Genomic DNA, 15,805 nt, shown 5'->3' with positions numbered 1-15,805 from the left:
GGTGCTTGGACAGGGCGGTGTGGGAGAGGTCATTAGCGGGTATTTCCTGTCTTTGTTAAAGTCAGATCCGACAGGATTTACATATTGGATTGAAAAAGGTACATGAGGCTAAGTGGAGGGTCAGGGGTGACTCCACGTTTTTGGCTTTGCTGCTGGTGGAGTAACTATGGAGTTGGAGTTTGGTAGAGAAATCAAGAATTTGTTTTAGAATTCATTGAGTGAGAGATGCCTGCATTCAGGTGGCTTTGTCTGTTAGACAGTTGTGCAGGGGAGTATAGAATTCAGGGGAGCTGCCTGGGCTCGAGAAGGAGCTTGGGGAATCATGGGCCTATGGATGGGTGGGGGTCAGAGCAGTGGCACCTGCTGAGGGAGGAAGCACAGAGCTGCGATCCAGGCATGAAGCCTGGGAGCACCTCAGAAGTGGCAGGTCAAGGAGGTGATAGGAAGCCAGTGCAGAAAGGCAGGAGGAGGGAGGTCGCGAAGAAGCCGCACCTGCTGATGGGTCAGGAGCAGAGAGGGAGGGGCCGCTCTGCTGGACCGCTGTGTGGTTCCTCAGAGCGCTACCTATTAGGAGGAAGGCAGCAAATATCGCCACTCTTCTGAGGATCTGGCTCAAAAGGGAAATAAAGACAGGTGACGAGAGCTGGGGGAGGATGTGGGGTCGGGAAGGGCTTGATGACTGAGAACCTGAGTGGGGTGGAGGGTGTCGGAGGCGGAGGGAAGTGTGGAAAGGGAGGCAGGAGTCAGGGAGGAGGGAAGCCTGGAGGCTTTCGACGCTGAAGTTGTCTGTGAGGCCGACTGCGTGTACATGGCCGTTTTGAAGAGTGTCGCTCTAGGGCTGTCTGAGTGGGGCCCGCCGGTGTCGCCCGGCTCTCGGGTGGTGAGCATCCGTGCGCCCCTGCCGCCCGCCCTCAGCTGTGCCGTGAGGGGTCCCTGTCCCTGCCTCCCTGAAGTCACCACTGCCTCCCTCTGAAGGTCTCAGCAGACCTTCCCTGGGTAGAAGACGTCCCTTGTGTGCACACCTTCTTGAGGTCCTGGGGCTCCTGGGAATGACGCCTGCTTCTGTCCTTCATGCCTCACCTTTCTTCCTTCCCTTCCCTGTCACCTCCCCGTGGTTTATTTGGTGTGGATCCATGACTTCAGAGAATCACAAACCTGAATGAATTTTTCTACCTAAGTATCATTATTCGGTGCCTGCTGAGATGTTTAGTAAATATTATGACACGCTGTATTGAGCAGAAACTAAACTTACTGGGAGAAAACCTTAGTAGATGTTAGTTAGATGTCTAAATAAGATTATGAATTATTGCAATGCACTTCTGAAAGTTTTCCTTTTTATCAGTGGGAAAAGTAGATTGTGTTTTTATTTGTATTTCTAATTCTGGTGCATCTCATTTAATTTTGCACTTTCTATTGTAGGTTTAAAAATCAGTTTTATTTATTTTTTGTGTTTATCTCAGAAACTCCCTTGATACTTCCCTCTGGAATTATCTTCTTGTTCCATTTTGCTTTATAAATGCTCATTTCTTTTTAGACATGTGGGGTAGTTGTGTTTAAGCAGGGCTGAAGCGAGGTTTTAACAGTAGAGAATATCAAACTATAGTGTGTCAGAGTTTGAAGTCTTCCAGGCCAGCTCAACTGCGTCTTCATCTTAGAGACAGGCAGTGGAGGCATCTTGAGACAGTTGTCTTTGCACTTGATTGTTAAAGCCCCCCCCCCCCGAAAATGTGCAGACCCTAACCTCATAGTGAATCCTCCAGGCCATCCTCCTGTTCCTGCTTCAGGTAACTTATCACAGAGGTGCTGCCAGTACAGAGAGAGGGATGCACCTAGGTGAGCCCCTGGCACACCCTGTCTAATGCGGGTGTCCTGGGTTGGGACGCAGACTCACATCAGCCCCCGGGGGCCGCCACTGCCTTCAGGCCACTCCGTGTGCCCCCATTTCTGTTAGCTGGGTCCTTCCTGGTCCAGGGTAAATCCTTTCTGCGTGCTGTTTCCTGTTTGCCAGCTCTCCCTGGAGACGATGATGGTAGCAAACACAAACACTTGTGAGATTGTCCCAAGATAATTCCTATTTGTATTTTTGAATTTACTATCATAGAAGCAAAGCAAAAGAGAAAATCTTTAGGGTTCTTGAATTAGAGAAGTGGTTAGTGTTAGATGATTATTAAGTTTTACAACTATAGAGCTGTTATCCCAAGACTTTTGAATAATAACAACGTTAAACTATCACGAAAAAAGCCCCACTCCTTTGTTCGCCGATGTTCATACATAAGTATTGCTCAAACACACCATCTCATCATGAACAGAGATATTCTGATTCATTCCCCTAAATTATGTTTTAAAAGAGAATATCAGAATATAAACATTTATATTTTAGGCATAAATGATATTTTTGTCAGAAGCCATCTGAAATTTTGCTTTTTCCAAAAAAGTGATGAATTTTTAAATATAAACAAGTTAAAAAATGGGAACAAATTACTCAAATACAAATCGTTACATAATAGCATCTTTGCAGCATTTTCAGATGGTTCAGATATTTCCAAATAGACCCAAGCGCCTGAGGACTGTGGAGAAGGCTGCTTGGATGGACGCTGAGGTTGAGCTGCGGGGTGTGCGAGCGGGGACAGCTTAGCTGAGAGAGTACTGCTGTACCACCACCGTTTTTAAAAGTCTGTTCCTCTTTTACTCCCTCACACTGAGTTCAGGGATATAATGGATCCCATTATAGGTAAAAGGTCTGTGACTCAGCCATCGAGCTACTCAAACTGGTGGCTGTTTTAATTGCCACCATTAAAGCTTTAGTACTTTTATCTCATAAAAATGGATATCATTGATGTAAAACGTGTGCCCGTGGAAGATACATTGGTACCTCTGCCCCGGTGGTTAGCTAATCATCCACTTGTGTTTGAAGTTAGTTAGGTGTTTTGTAGACGGGAACTTGACCTAGATCACAGATTTGTTCAGATTTAGTCATTTAATTAAGAAAAACACTCACGTAGTCATGAGGGAAATATCCAGCAAGCATACTGTCTGAAAAGAGACTTGTTTTGTTTGGGTTTGTACTTCAACCACATTTAAGTGATGGCAGGATGGTGGGTTTTCACCAAGCTCGTTCTTGAACCCAAGAGAGAACGACGTTGCTCTGATTCTAATGCTGTGACTCCAACAATTCAAGGGGAATATGCTAGTCTCACTCTTTTGTCCCTTTTAGGCACATGTGTGTAAACTAAAGTTTGGTAATTGGCAGTGTTCCTCTGTCCATCTTCTGCAAAGGGAGAATATCAAGGTGGGAAGGGAACTCCGAGAACACAGTGGGAGTCCAGTGTTAAAATGTGAAAAGCCGCTTTGTTCTGGCCTTTCCTCCAGGGTGCTCCTCGCTGACAGTCATTCATTATTCATACTGCTGTGCACAAACAGGATAAAACATCCCTGGAAGAGATCTGAAATGAGCACATCGCAAGAAAGTTTAACCTCCTAACCACTCTGCACACTCTTGTCCCTCTGCAGTGCAAACAGCAGCAAAGAACTGGTGGGGAAGTTCATTAAATGCTTTTCTCTTCCGCAGTTGTCATTGTGGAATTGGATTCGGTTAAGAGAAAACAAAAAAAAATTTGACTGTAAAAGGATCTCAGATCTGGAGCAGTTCTAAAACTAAAACCTACCCACGCAAAGTATTTGGGAGCTAATATACATAAGCAGGCTTCTGTTCTTGCCCAGCTGTGTAGATTCAATTATAATAATTTTCTCAGTTGCATAACATTGCTGTTTGTTTATTACGGCGTTATTAGTCAGTGAATGAACCTCCCTCTTTCTGACCCCTCAGCAGTGTTTATAAAATACTTAATTGCGCTGATATCTTCTGTTTCATGTGTAGTTCCAGCTGGAAGGAGTCGTGGGGACAGTCCCCTTTAAGTGTTGAACTGCCTGTTTCTAAGGTGCAGTAGACTTCATTTTAAAATAAGTATCAGAAACCTTTAATGTTGCTTGTAGTGCAGTTTCGTTTCTTTTCTTTTTCTTTTCTTTTAATTGGCACAAAGAGATTTTCTTTTAAAGTCGTCCCGTGATGGTTTCCGTGCTAGTTAACTGTCTAGCACGACGTCAGGCTCCTGCCTGTAACGGCTACACCTTTTGTTTCATCTGGGTTCTTCCAGTCGGAGTGGGTCCCCCTGTCCGGCTCTTACCTCGCACCCAGCTCTCCTCGTCATCACAACCTCTCCTCCGTGAGGAGCCCTCAGCAGGAATGGGCGAGCTGCAGGGATCAGGTGGTGGGTGTGATGGCTGAGACGTGGGCTCTTGCAGAGAGGTTGCCTCTCAAGGTTGACTCCTGACTCTTCTTACAACCAGCTTTTCGTGACCTTGGACGAGTGTAGTAGTCTCCTCGTGTGCCGTAGTTAAAGTGGAGATAACTTCATGAGGTGGTTGTGAGCCCGGAACAGTGCTTGGCACGGATGGGCTCAGCGTGACCTCAGCAGAGCAGAGTCACAGAGGGACAAGGGAGTCCTGCTGTGCTGTCTGTCCTTACGTGGACAGAGAAACGTCTGGCATGGAAGTGGTGGGGGTGTGTGTGTGTGTGCGTCCTGGGTGGGAGGGAAAGACGAGAAACGTCAGATCTGAGTTGCAGAGGATTGTAAGGTACACATTGTCTATTGCTGCATAATGAGTGGCCCCAGATTTTGTAGCTTGAAAAAATACGGTTTTCTTCTCCAGCTCCTATGACTCAGGGTTTGAGTTGCAGCTTCTCTGGCTCCTCTGCTCCAGGCCACAGTCAGGTGTCCGGACTGCCTTCTCATCTGGAGCCTTGACTGGGCAAGAATCAGCTTTGAACTTGGAGTCCCCTCGGATTGTGGGCACAGTACCCCCACCAGGCAGCTGTGGGATCCTGGGCTTCAGTTCTCGCCAGCTGTTGCCCGGCTGCCTTTGGCCCCTGCAGGCTGCCCGCGGCTCCTGACCTTGGTGGCCGTCCCTGTGCTTGCCTGCTCCCTTACGGCTGACCCCAGGGAGGGCCCACACCCTCCTCACCAGCCCCGAGTAAGTCGCACCAACAGACTATAATCGCCCCCAGAGATCTCAGAACCGACTGATGTGGGCCCTTTCATCACACCTGTGAAATCCCTCCAGGTGTGCCAGGTTCTGCTGGCTGGGAGTCGCAGGTTCCCCACAGTCAGGAGGTGGAGATCACAGGGGCATCTTAGAATTCTGCCTCCTATAAGATGTGAGTGAATTTTTTATAGGAGCAAAGTAGTCTATCGTTAAGCATTTATTGCCACCTAGATTTGCTGGACTCACAGTCTCTGAATCCTGGAGAACTCGCCTGCAGTGTGTAAATTAGCTTTATCACCGAGCTCTTTATAAATGGATTTTTTTCCCCTTAACGATTGTTCTCTTCCCATTTCTACACGAGCCCCTGGGATTGTTCCATTTTAGATGAAGGCACACCTTCCTTTCAGTCTACCGAGGTTTGACTTTTAAAATTCATAGGAATCGCATGTAAGTTACTTTTAACATTGCCCTTTTTAGAGTAGGTGAAACCTCAGTGCAAACTTCACATAGATGGCTCTTCCAGAGCCAAACTCCATACGTTTCACCTTTCTGATTTAAGGATCAAACTTAGTATTCACCAGTGATGGCAAAAACCAATGTAAGTGTACAGTAAAAAAAAAAAAGATTGACTTGAACTAAACTATTTTTAGTTTGTAAATTTGGTCTTTGTCCTTAGTGCCTTTGAATAGGATCTATTTATGCAAAACATTTCCACCAGCCTGAATCACTGTCGTCTTGTGTTTTGCTGGTATGATCCCGGGTAACCTGGGTGGCTTCAGCTCTGGGTGTCAGCTGCCAAATTCAGGCCTCCAGACACCCCTTTGAGAAGAGAGCAGACCTCAGAGATAACTTGAAAAAAGCAAGACAAATGCCTGTGAACTGGGAGGGGGTTCTCTGGAATCTCATTCCTGGACATTCGTGGAGTGGAGCCTACAAGGGGCGGGCGCCACGTGCAAGGGAGTGAAGAAAGAAAAGAGAGGGAAGGACGCGACAGTAAAATTGACTTTGTCCAGGACTGTGAGCGTGTTCATTATCTTCTCCATTTCTACTTGAGAAAGTCACATGTGATGAAAAGGGAACACTTGATGATTTACCGCCTTCAGGAACCAAGGCGTTCAGAACAAGGCTGTATCTCGGAGCCCTCTGATGGGGCCATTGTTTGGTTTGCTTACTGTCAGTCAGAGGCACCGTGCTGTCCAAGGTGCAGACCCTGCTTCTTCCAAGGGGGCTGCGTTGGAGGAGGCTGGGAGTTGTCCTCTGCAGGTTGGTGAGGGGCCCTGCAGGCAGGAGGGCCTAGGAAGCTACTCACCGTTTCCACCATCAGCTTTGAGTTGTGTCCACTTTGCACTGGTCTCTGTTTCTCTCCGTGGCCACTCTGCAGTTCCCTTCCTTCTATTGAAAGCGCTTCAGGACAGGAGAGTGTCAGGATCAGGGACGTGGTCTGATTACCTGCATACACTTTTTGGAAAACTGACACATGTTAAAACATCAATCAAGTCTTCTCTCAGTGAGTGAGCTAATTTTCTCAGGCACTGATGAAGCAGTGGAGAAACATTAAAAAAAAATCAAACTTTGAACATCACTTCAACTCTGTGCCTTAGAGGGGTATGTGTGTTTGTGTTGGGTGGGGCCGACAAACATTGTTTCATGAGATGGTTTTTAAATGCAAGCCGATTACTTCATCTGGCGCTTTTTCTAAGGAGAATTGACCTGTTACCCAAGTGGCAGAGCTGCACCCTCTGACCGGCACCTCCCACAGCCTCGGGGCGGCACCAGCCCAGTGTGCCAGCCTCATGGCACACACAGGGGGAGGGGGGCGATGGGGCGGTGGGCGGGCGCCTGGTCTGCACTGGGAGGGAGTCCGCTCCACCTGGACCCTCCCAGGCGTTCGGGAGGGAGGTCAGCCCTGGCGGGGCTTCACTGCTGTGCCGGCCCGATCACACCGGCCCTAGACAGCCCACAGCCAGCGTGCACACCTTACCGATGCCGTGTGACTCTTCCGTGGTGTGGTTCCACCCTAAATACGTGGCAGGTGGTCCACATTCACCAGCTGATGGAAAGCTATTTAACATTAAATTTAACATGACCGGTTGGTCAATATTTTCGTTGTTTTGGACTCTACTCATCCAGAATGGGTTTGTAATTTAGATGCCGTAAAAGTGGCTCATTGTTAATTTGTAGCTCTTTAAGATTTTTGTTTATGTGTGGATCTATTCTAAGGATAGAACACAAGTGAAAAAAAACCAAAGGTTCAAAAGTGCCTTCAGATGATTTTTAAATGAGATATTTCACAGTAATGTAAGAAAAAAAATTTCAATCCTAAAATTTAATGATTCTGAGGGACACAGTAAGATAAGTGACCATGTTATGATTTTTCAAAATTCATTTTATTTAATTTAGTAATTTCACAGCGTGTGTATCATAATGGGAATTGTACAAGTCATCCTTATATGGTTAGCCCAACATTCTTGTTTTATTCCTACATGTGAGCATAATTCAGTAAGCTATTTCAGTGCATCTATACAAAGTTATATTTTATTTGTAGAGTCATATGCTAGCTTTAAAGACACTTGATAACTACTGCTTTGAGACGGGCGCCCCTACTGCCCCATCCCTGCACGGAGGTGACGGATCTGCCCCACGTTAGCTGTGTTGGTGTAATCCCGAGTGTGTTTTGAAGAGCATTTCCATTTAAGATATTCTTGGAAAAGGAGTGTCATGGCTAAATACCTGTAGGACACACTGTGTACTGTCCCCCTCAGAGTGTAGTAAGGGCTCGGAGAGTTTTGCAGTAAAGAAAAAAAGCAGTGCTTACCTTTGGTTAGCCTGGAATTCTCAGAACTCACGTGGCCTAAGCTGTCTTTTCTTGGAACACAGTTTAAAAATCCTAAACTTAAAAAATGTTGTTCTATACTTTTTGCCTTCTCGAGTCACCTGACCAAGTGTGACATTGTTCACTTTTGTGTTTGTGTTCATGACTGCAGTCATTCAATAAATATTTTTTTCCCTAGAAATTGTTAAGAATGAGCTGAATAAAACTAACCAGTCTATGAAAGGCTTGAACTTGAGGCCCTGACTCTAATACCATATTAAATCAAGCAGAAAATATCCCAACCCTTGATTCTTTCCTTCAGACCATTTCTGTGCTAAGATAAAATTATTTCAGTTGACCGTTCAGACTAATACCTGTTCATCTTGATCTGCTGCCCCACAAAGACAGTATTAAAAGCTTGCTTGTGACACACTGTCAGGCCTTCAGTCACCCTGTCCCGGGCAAGGTTTGTAGCTCCAGCTGCTCCATCAAGGAAGGGGGGGCCCCTGGCCAGCATCTGCCTCCCCGTGCGTCCCAGCCTGGCTGGCTTTTTCAGGAAGCCTCCTTGGTGTCAGCCTAGGGGGCGGGCACTGTGGCTGCCTGGTGTACTGCTCTGTCCTTAAATGTTTGTTGGATGAATAAATGAACTGGCACCACATAGTATCGAGGGCTCTTCTCTGTAATCAGTGTCGTTGACAAGAAAGGGTTGTTACAATCTCAGTAGGACTTCACTGAACCTTTGCTGAACGCTCTTTTGAACCCTGGTACACTCTTTTTGCTGAAGATTGAGCTCTAGTGCTCATACTGGAATTCTTTATAAAAAGAGTACAGAGGGACCAAGAACCTGCGGGGTGCTGGAAGAATAAAAGTGAAGAAAGACAGTGATAGAAATGTGTCTCCAGAGCCATTTAAAAAAAAAAAAAACCCAAAAACGAACTGTATTTTTCAATTTTACTTTATTGTATGTTTTTAAATGGAGGGACTGGGATTGAGCCCAGGACCTCGTGCACGCTAAGCCTGTGCTCTACCGCTGAGCTATGAGCCTCCCTGTATTTTTCAGTTTTAAAGGCCTGCTGAACGTTAATATTTTTATAGATGATCCAAATCATAGTTTAGTGTGTTTTAAGCTTATGTTTGTTTTTAGTGGGTCTTAATTGGCCTGCCACTTCTCCCCCAGAATCTTAGTTTCTCTGAGAGCACAAGTGCCTGCCTCCCTGTAACTTGATTTGTGGGGAGGGGCGTATCGCCCAGAAGTGCCCCGTTCCTCTTACCCAGTGGGTAGCATCTTTTCTTTATTATAAAGTAGAGTTTCGATTTTAGACATCTTTGTGTCACTCAGTAAATAAAACGTTTGTCCAGAGACTCCTTCTATCACCAGATGCTGTTGGTTTGCAGAGATTTACATGTTGAGAACAGTGAGAGAACTGTTCCTGCGACATCATTCACTAGTGGTGCTCGACGTCGCGAACAGGTTGCGGCTTCAAGAATACAGTCAAGGCAAAACATGAAATAAGACAGCCTTTTAAGTTGGAAAATGCTGGGTAATGTTGGAGGGAAAACACACTTGTGAGAGATGAGAAGATTCTTCTTACACAACTTTTCATCTTCTGATGAAGGTTCTTAAGGGTTTTGGGTCACCTCTGCTTAAAGGTAACAGAGGGATGGCCCTCACTTCTCCCACCCCAGTTCTTCTTTGGTAAAATTTACATCCTGTCTGTTCTGCTGTTTTATATATGACAGCTTGTTTGTGTGTTTGATTTATATGTTACAAGCATTGGAGTTAAGCATAAAAACGATTACCTTCAGTTTATGATACAATTTTTTGGACAACACACATCTTGAATCATTTTTATTTATTTAAATGTCAGTCATTCTGTTTTAGTTCCAAAAGTGGACGGCACAGTCCTTATATCCCCCATAATGTTCCAAGAGGCATGTGGAATTATAATAGAAAGTGTGTCAAGCCGAAAGTCCTATAGGGTGTATTTAAAAATGCCTTTGGTATCTAACATTCTCCGCATTTGCCCTAATAAATGAGGGGTTTTAGGAATGCCCTATATGGCAATATCAGATGTTAATGGCATTGATTACCTGTCAGGCAGTGGGAATTGATGGGGAAATGTCCGCTGTAAAATTAAATAGCATTAGAGAAGACTGTACCGTGCAGGGGCGGGGGACATGGCTGGGCCTGGGAGACTTTGTCAGGGCATTACTGTGAGCTCCAGGTTTTTTCCCCCCACATGATTAAGGCAGGCCATCTGTTCTTTGTTAAATGTTTACAAAAACAGCTTTTCTCTAAAAGATTTAAGGAGATGTGGGTCTGGTAAACACTATATTTCTGAGCACCTTCTCCACCCTCTTTCGGCTAGGACCAAAACACAGTTCTGCTGCATACCAAACAGGATTGATACCTTTTTTTGTATTTGATCTTTACATTTTTTCCCCTTCTTAAGGAAGATTAAATTTTTAAGGGATACTAATTTATGGCTTCATTTATTCCTGAAAGGAAACATCCGAAATGATACGTATGCTAAAGCGTAGATGAATTTTCAGTCTTTCTGTCGTACGTGCTCTGTGCTTTTCCTGACTCGCCGATGCGCACCAGGTGTCTCTCACCTGAAGCCGGCACCCGGTTCCCGGCGTCCGTGCCCCGCAGGTCACAGGCAGGTGCGTGTGGCCGGGATCGGGGTGCCGTTCTGTGCCGGGGGCGCCGCTCACGGGTGGGCTTTCCTCCCTCCTTCCCTTTCCAGGACATGCTCTGTCTTCTGTTTCCTGAGAAATAGCTTGTCCTAAATAAGTTTGATCTCTGTGTCTCTTACAAAAAGACTTGGCTTTTCCCTTTTTCCTTATATTAGGGGATAATATGTAACAACTTCAGCCACATCAATAGAGGGAAACAGTTTAGTGACACCCTGTTCACGCTCAGGCAGTGGGAACGCGGAGAGCCCCTCGGCTGACGTTTTTAGGGCTGCTGGTGGGGGGAGAGAGAGTGGAAGGGAGCTTTTCTCAGTACTGGGTGGGTTGTGTTTCCCGAGTGTAGACGTGCAACTGTGTGCTTTTCCCCCCTCCTCTGCCCTTGTCTCTCTCCTCCCGCACATCCTTGCTCTCCTTCAGGGCCTCTCTCAGCTGTGACTTAAGAAAGGACAAATATGTATTTTAAGATTTCCTAGTACTGTAGGGTTTTGGAAGAGACTTTGGAAATGTCGAAACCAGACGCTTCATTAGGCAGATGAAGAAAGTGAGTGGAATGATTTTCCCCAGATAAGACAGCTAGTGGCGGGGCCCGGGCTAGAATTGTCTCTCACCCTGCAGTCCTGGGCTCCTCCCGCACAGGCGCAGATGGAGAGCTGGAGGGAGGTTCGTCGGGGATCGTAGTGGGTTTTAGTGGGAACAGTACCACCAGCTTCTTTGCAGGCAGTGATTATTATTATTATTATTATTAATGTTTTTGGATCCCTGAACACTTTGGAAATGAAGTGATGCCTGGGGCACCTATCCCAGGAGGATGCCTGTGTGTGTGATTTCAGGAGCCCGACAGTCAGAGGGGCGCTGGATTTAGGAAATCCAGATTCAGATCTCAGTTCTCTCCCCTGTGGTGTGGCATCCTTACCTTTTACTTCTTTTCTGAAAAATGGGGGCAAATTGTCACATTTTTGTGTGAGGTTCAGGTGAACGAGCTTCTGAAAGCACCTTGCTCAGTATGTGGCGTGAAATAGATGCTCTGTGAATGTTCACTGTATTAGAAGCAACTTGTAGCACTTGGCAGGTAGTGAGCAGTGGCTCCTGGACTCCTCTCTTGTCCTCTGCAGACCTGGACCCGGGGTCTCCTGCGGCTCCTCTTTTGGAGAGAGATATGGGTCTCATTTCTGTCACTTGCGCCTGTAACTCCCTGCGCACATCCTTCACCTGAGAGTCAGTGTCCACACCGAGTTCCGGCGTGGGGACTGGGTGGTGTCAAAGTGTGTAACACGTGCCCAGCACATGGCAAGACTGTTCAGTACACACGAGCAGCTGTCACTGCTGCTGCTGTTCATGTTGTAGTTACTAGGAAGTGTCTGGAGAAGCATGGGGAAAAGGAAGAAAATGTGTGACATTTGCAGATACAATGTTGCAGTGTAAAGGCTCTTAGATGTCATAGTTTACAGTGGGGACAGATGGTTCTCTACCCCTGCCCTGGTTTGGATCGGGAGCTGTGGGGCTGAATCACTGACCCCTCAGCATCCCAGCCCAGGTGTTGATATCTGCACTGTATTTAAGACCATGTCCGGGTATAGCACTAGTGGATGTCAAAATCCTCCTGCAAAGCATGTCAAATTGACTGTTGGGGGTCTCTCTCGTAAAGCTTTAATCACCTTTTTATCAGTACAAGAAATCTAACCAACCCAAAGTCATTAAGTTTGTATATGTGCTTTTAATTTGATGTTTGAATGTCATTTAAATCAGGAATGACCTGTACTATGTAAGATTTATGTGTTTACACTCAGATTTCAGACTTTCCATGGGCTCTGATTCTTACAGTGCTCAGTACACGTGTTCTTTTTAAAGGTGACTTAATTATATACCTTTAATTAGAGTTCCCGTTCCAGAGTGGGGAAAAGTCTGCTCGAATCCCATCTCTGTGGCTTTGCTTTTGCTGCCGTTTTTGTCCTTCGTCATTTCCTACGTAGGTGCTAAGAACATGGAAAGTGTCTCCGGCTGAATGAGAAATTTTCTTCCTCCTGACGGAATTTTTTTTTTTTTTTTACTGTATTACTAAGCTGCCCTTTTTAACCCTGTTGATTTAAAAGCTTTCTTGTTAAAGGAGTCTTTTTTTTTGGATGAGAGAAAATGATGGGTTTCACAACCATGTAGCTGGTGAGGTTTGCTACCTTGACTATAGAGTAGGTTTCAGAAGCATCAGCCACTAACTTTCAGTTCCTTTCTTCACTACGAAGAATGATAAACTAATTTCAATTCCTTTTTGTGTCTCTTAGCATTCTCCATCGGAGCCCTTTCTAGAGAAACCAGTGCCGGATATGACTCAGGTTAGTGGACCGAACGCCCAGCTAGTGAAGAGTGATGATTACCTGCCGTCGATAGAACAGCAGCCACAGCAAAAGAAGAAGAAAAAGAAAAACAACCACATTGTTGCAGAGGATCCCAGTAAAAGTTTTGGTAAAGATGACTTCCCTGGTGGGGTTGATAGCCAGGAACTAAATAGGAACTCACTAGATGGGTCCCAAGAAGAAAAAAAGAAAAAGAAAAGGCCGAAGGCAAAAAAAGAGCCCAAGGAACCGAAAGAACCCAAGGAGAAAAAAGAGCCCAAGGAACCCAAGACCCCGAAAGCCCCTAAGATTCCCAAAGAGCCAAAGGAAAAGAAAGCAAAAACTGCCACGCCAAAACCCAAACCCAGCAAGAAGTCAAGGTAGGCTGCGGGCAGGCGCACCGCCACAAACATGGTGCGGAAACTAGCACCAGGGTTATCACCTCTGGGGACGGGGTGGGACCGCGGGTGGGACTTGCCTGGGGTGGGGCAAGGGGTGGACCTGGTGTGGGACCTGGTGTGGGACAAGGGGTGGGGGCACTTTAATTCTTGTCCTCCTTGTTGAGCTGCTTTCTCACACACCCAAACTACAAAGTTAAGGGTTTTATGCGATCTAAAATGTAGGACTTAATGAACTAGCGATTGGATTGGTAGCTTTTTAGAAACGTTACTGGATGAAAAATTTTTTTTTACTTTAAAATCACTTTCTTGTATTTTTGTGAAAATTTGCCATTTAACAAACAGAACCAAGCTACCAGCATAATTATTTGTGAGCTTCCACCACCGGCCTCACTTTCAGTGACAATGCAAAAGTGGGTGAGGAGTGCGGAGACAAGGCAGGTCACTGTATTTCACTAGGCCTTTCAGTCCTGTTTCCTAGAAGCTGAAACAGGAGAATTAATTCTCTTCACTTGGCAGGCGGAGGAAGCCTTCCAGGGGCAGGGTTGAAATCCTAGTGGGCAACGTGGGAGAAATCAAATAGCAGTTAGTTATCCGTTAGATACGCATTCAAGAATAGCAGAAATTTTAGGTTCTAGGAAATAGTCTCCTCCACGCCATGCTTCCCCTCCGTATTTCCCCCACCAACTCTCTGACCCCCCAGAAGGCGTATTTATTCAGTAAGAAAAGCTGAGAGGAGAAGACATTGAAGGCTAATTTTTTTCATTTGTACCGAACATTTCTTACAACTGTTCTGAACCGGTTCCAAACATCTGAATCTGTTTTTCAGAATATGGCTCATGTTAGAAAATATAGTTTCCAGATGGAAGTATGGGCAGGCTTGGTTAATCTGAACCTGTTTGCAAACCCCATTAGGAGACACGCCCCACCTCCTACCCCCGCGGGCGGATGCACACACGTGCGCGGGCGCGCATGCGCGCTCGGCCCTGCGAGAGATGCGCTCCACCTGAGCTCTGAGCCTTTCCCTCACGGGCTTTCCCGTGGGTCACGAGAAGGTACCCAAAGAGGGCAGTTTCTGTGACCAGAAAGTTGCTGAAAAGTGAACGAACGAACTTGGATTTTCAGCTTCCTGCTAAAAATATCTAAACACCCCAATGCATTATTCTGTCGTGTTTTGAAACATTGAATCATAGTCATTTAAGAAAAATGTTGTCATCAGTACTCATTAATGGGGCCCAGATCTCTGAATTATAGCTGGTCCTCCACATCTGCGGGTCCTGCACGTGTAGATATGGGGGCCCACTGTACTATGCTGTTTTATCTAAGGGACTTGAGCACCCGCAGATTTGGGTATCCACCGGGGTCCTGGAACCAGTTCCTTGTGGAGACTGAGGGACCACTGTATATTCAATAACTCAGTCTTAAAGGTAACTGAATATTTGCATTTACTGAGGAGCATTCTTTGATGCCTCAGTATGTGGTCTCTTAATTGAAAACCATTCTTTTTTTCTCCTTACGAGCACTCTTCTAAACTCAAAATCCATTATAAATTCTGTTTTCATTTACTTAAGAAATACTTTATTAAATGCTTACTGTTTGTAGGTACTGTGTTAAGTCTTAGAGATGTGAGCCAGGAGGACATGGTTAGAATTTGTCTGATTTACGAGGGTTTTTAAAAAATCTGTAATTGCCTTAATCTAGGTATTGTGCTCTTGGTGGGGGGAAGCGTGTGCTTTATTTCTCCTAAGGAGAAAGAAATCAAAGCGAAGTACAAAAAGAATACATATATAGTTTATGCTTAAAATGTAAGAGTGTATGTTCTAAAGAAGATTCCTGGAGCTGAGAAAATACATCACCGAGACTAACTGTAGCCTCAAGATACACCTGTCTTCAGTTTTTATCTTAATTTTTTAGATTTATCACCTAACAGTAAAAATTGATCAAGGGAAAAACACTTGCTACATCTTGGATACTTGTCATAAATGTGCAAATACAGTCTTTTAAGTTCTCGGTCTACCTCAGACTGACCCTATCTTTAAAAATGTGCTTTAGCGTATACCCTTCCGTCCCGTAGAATACACTGGGGTGGACATTAAGTTACCATTTTTAACAATGAAACTTGTTGAAATTTCCTAGTAACTGTAAACAACCATCAGGAACTTGGGGAATCAAATCCAGTCAGCCCGGGGCCGCCTGCCTCCTGGGTGCAGGTCCTGATTCTGTCTTTGTCCCCTAGAGGGGCCTTCAGTGCAGGCCCGTCTGCACGCTCCCCGCAGCCCAGCCTGAAGTTTGAGTCTCCGTGTGGGGTGAGCGCTGGGCACTGCTGAGTCTGATGGCTTTGCGCTATAGTCGCATGCCTTTGGCAGGAGGAAGGCATGTGGTTGTCTTTTCCCAAGGAGAAAGTCTAGTACTTTTCTCCTTTTTTCTGCTTTTGACTAAGTCTCAGTTGATGCCTCCCTCAGGTGACAATTGTTTTTTCCCCAGTGGTGTGAAAATAACTGAGTGGAACCCTTCTTTAGTGCATGGAG

The 15,805-nt window shown here is 45.6% G+C and overlaps 1 protein-coding gene across 6 annotated transcripts in view; it reads left to right on the top strand.

Moving 5' to 3' along the window:
• CHD7 (chromodomain helicase DNA binding protein 7) overlaps nucleotides 1-15,805 on the top strand; it is a 170,414-nt gene that overhangs the window by 78,649 nt on the left and 75,960 nt on the right. For all 6 annotated transcript variants that reach the window (XM_072951914.1, XM_072951919.1, XM_072951917.1 and 3 more), the window contains one exon: nucleotides 12,829-13,259. In XM_072951914.1, coding sequence (XP_072808015.1) covers nucleotides 12,829-13,259 — 431 coding nt within the window. The remainder of the gene's footprint in view (nucleotides 1-12,828; nucleotides 13,260-15,805) is intronic.

This window comes from Vicugna pacos, chromosome 29 (genome assembly GCF_048564905.1).
Source record: "Vicugna pacos chromosome 29, VicPac4, whole genome shotgun sequence".
Taxonomy (NCBI): Eukaryota; Metazoa; Chordata; class Mammalia; order Artiodactyla; family Camelidae; genus Vicugna; species Vicugna pacos.
This window is presented reverse-complemented; position numbering and strand designations above follow the sequence as displayed.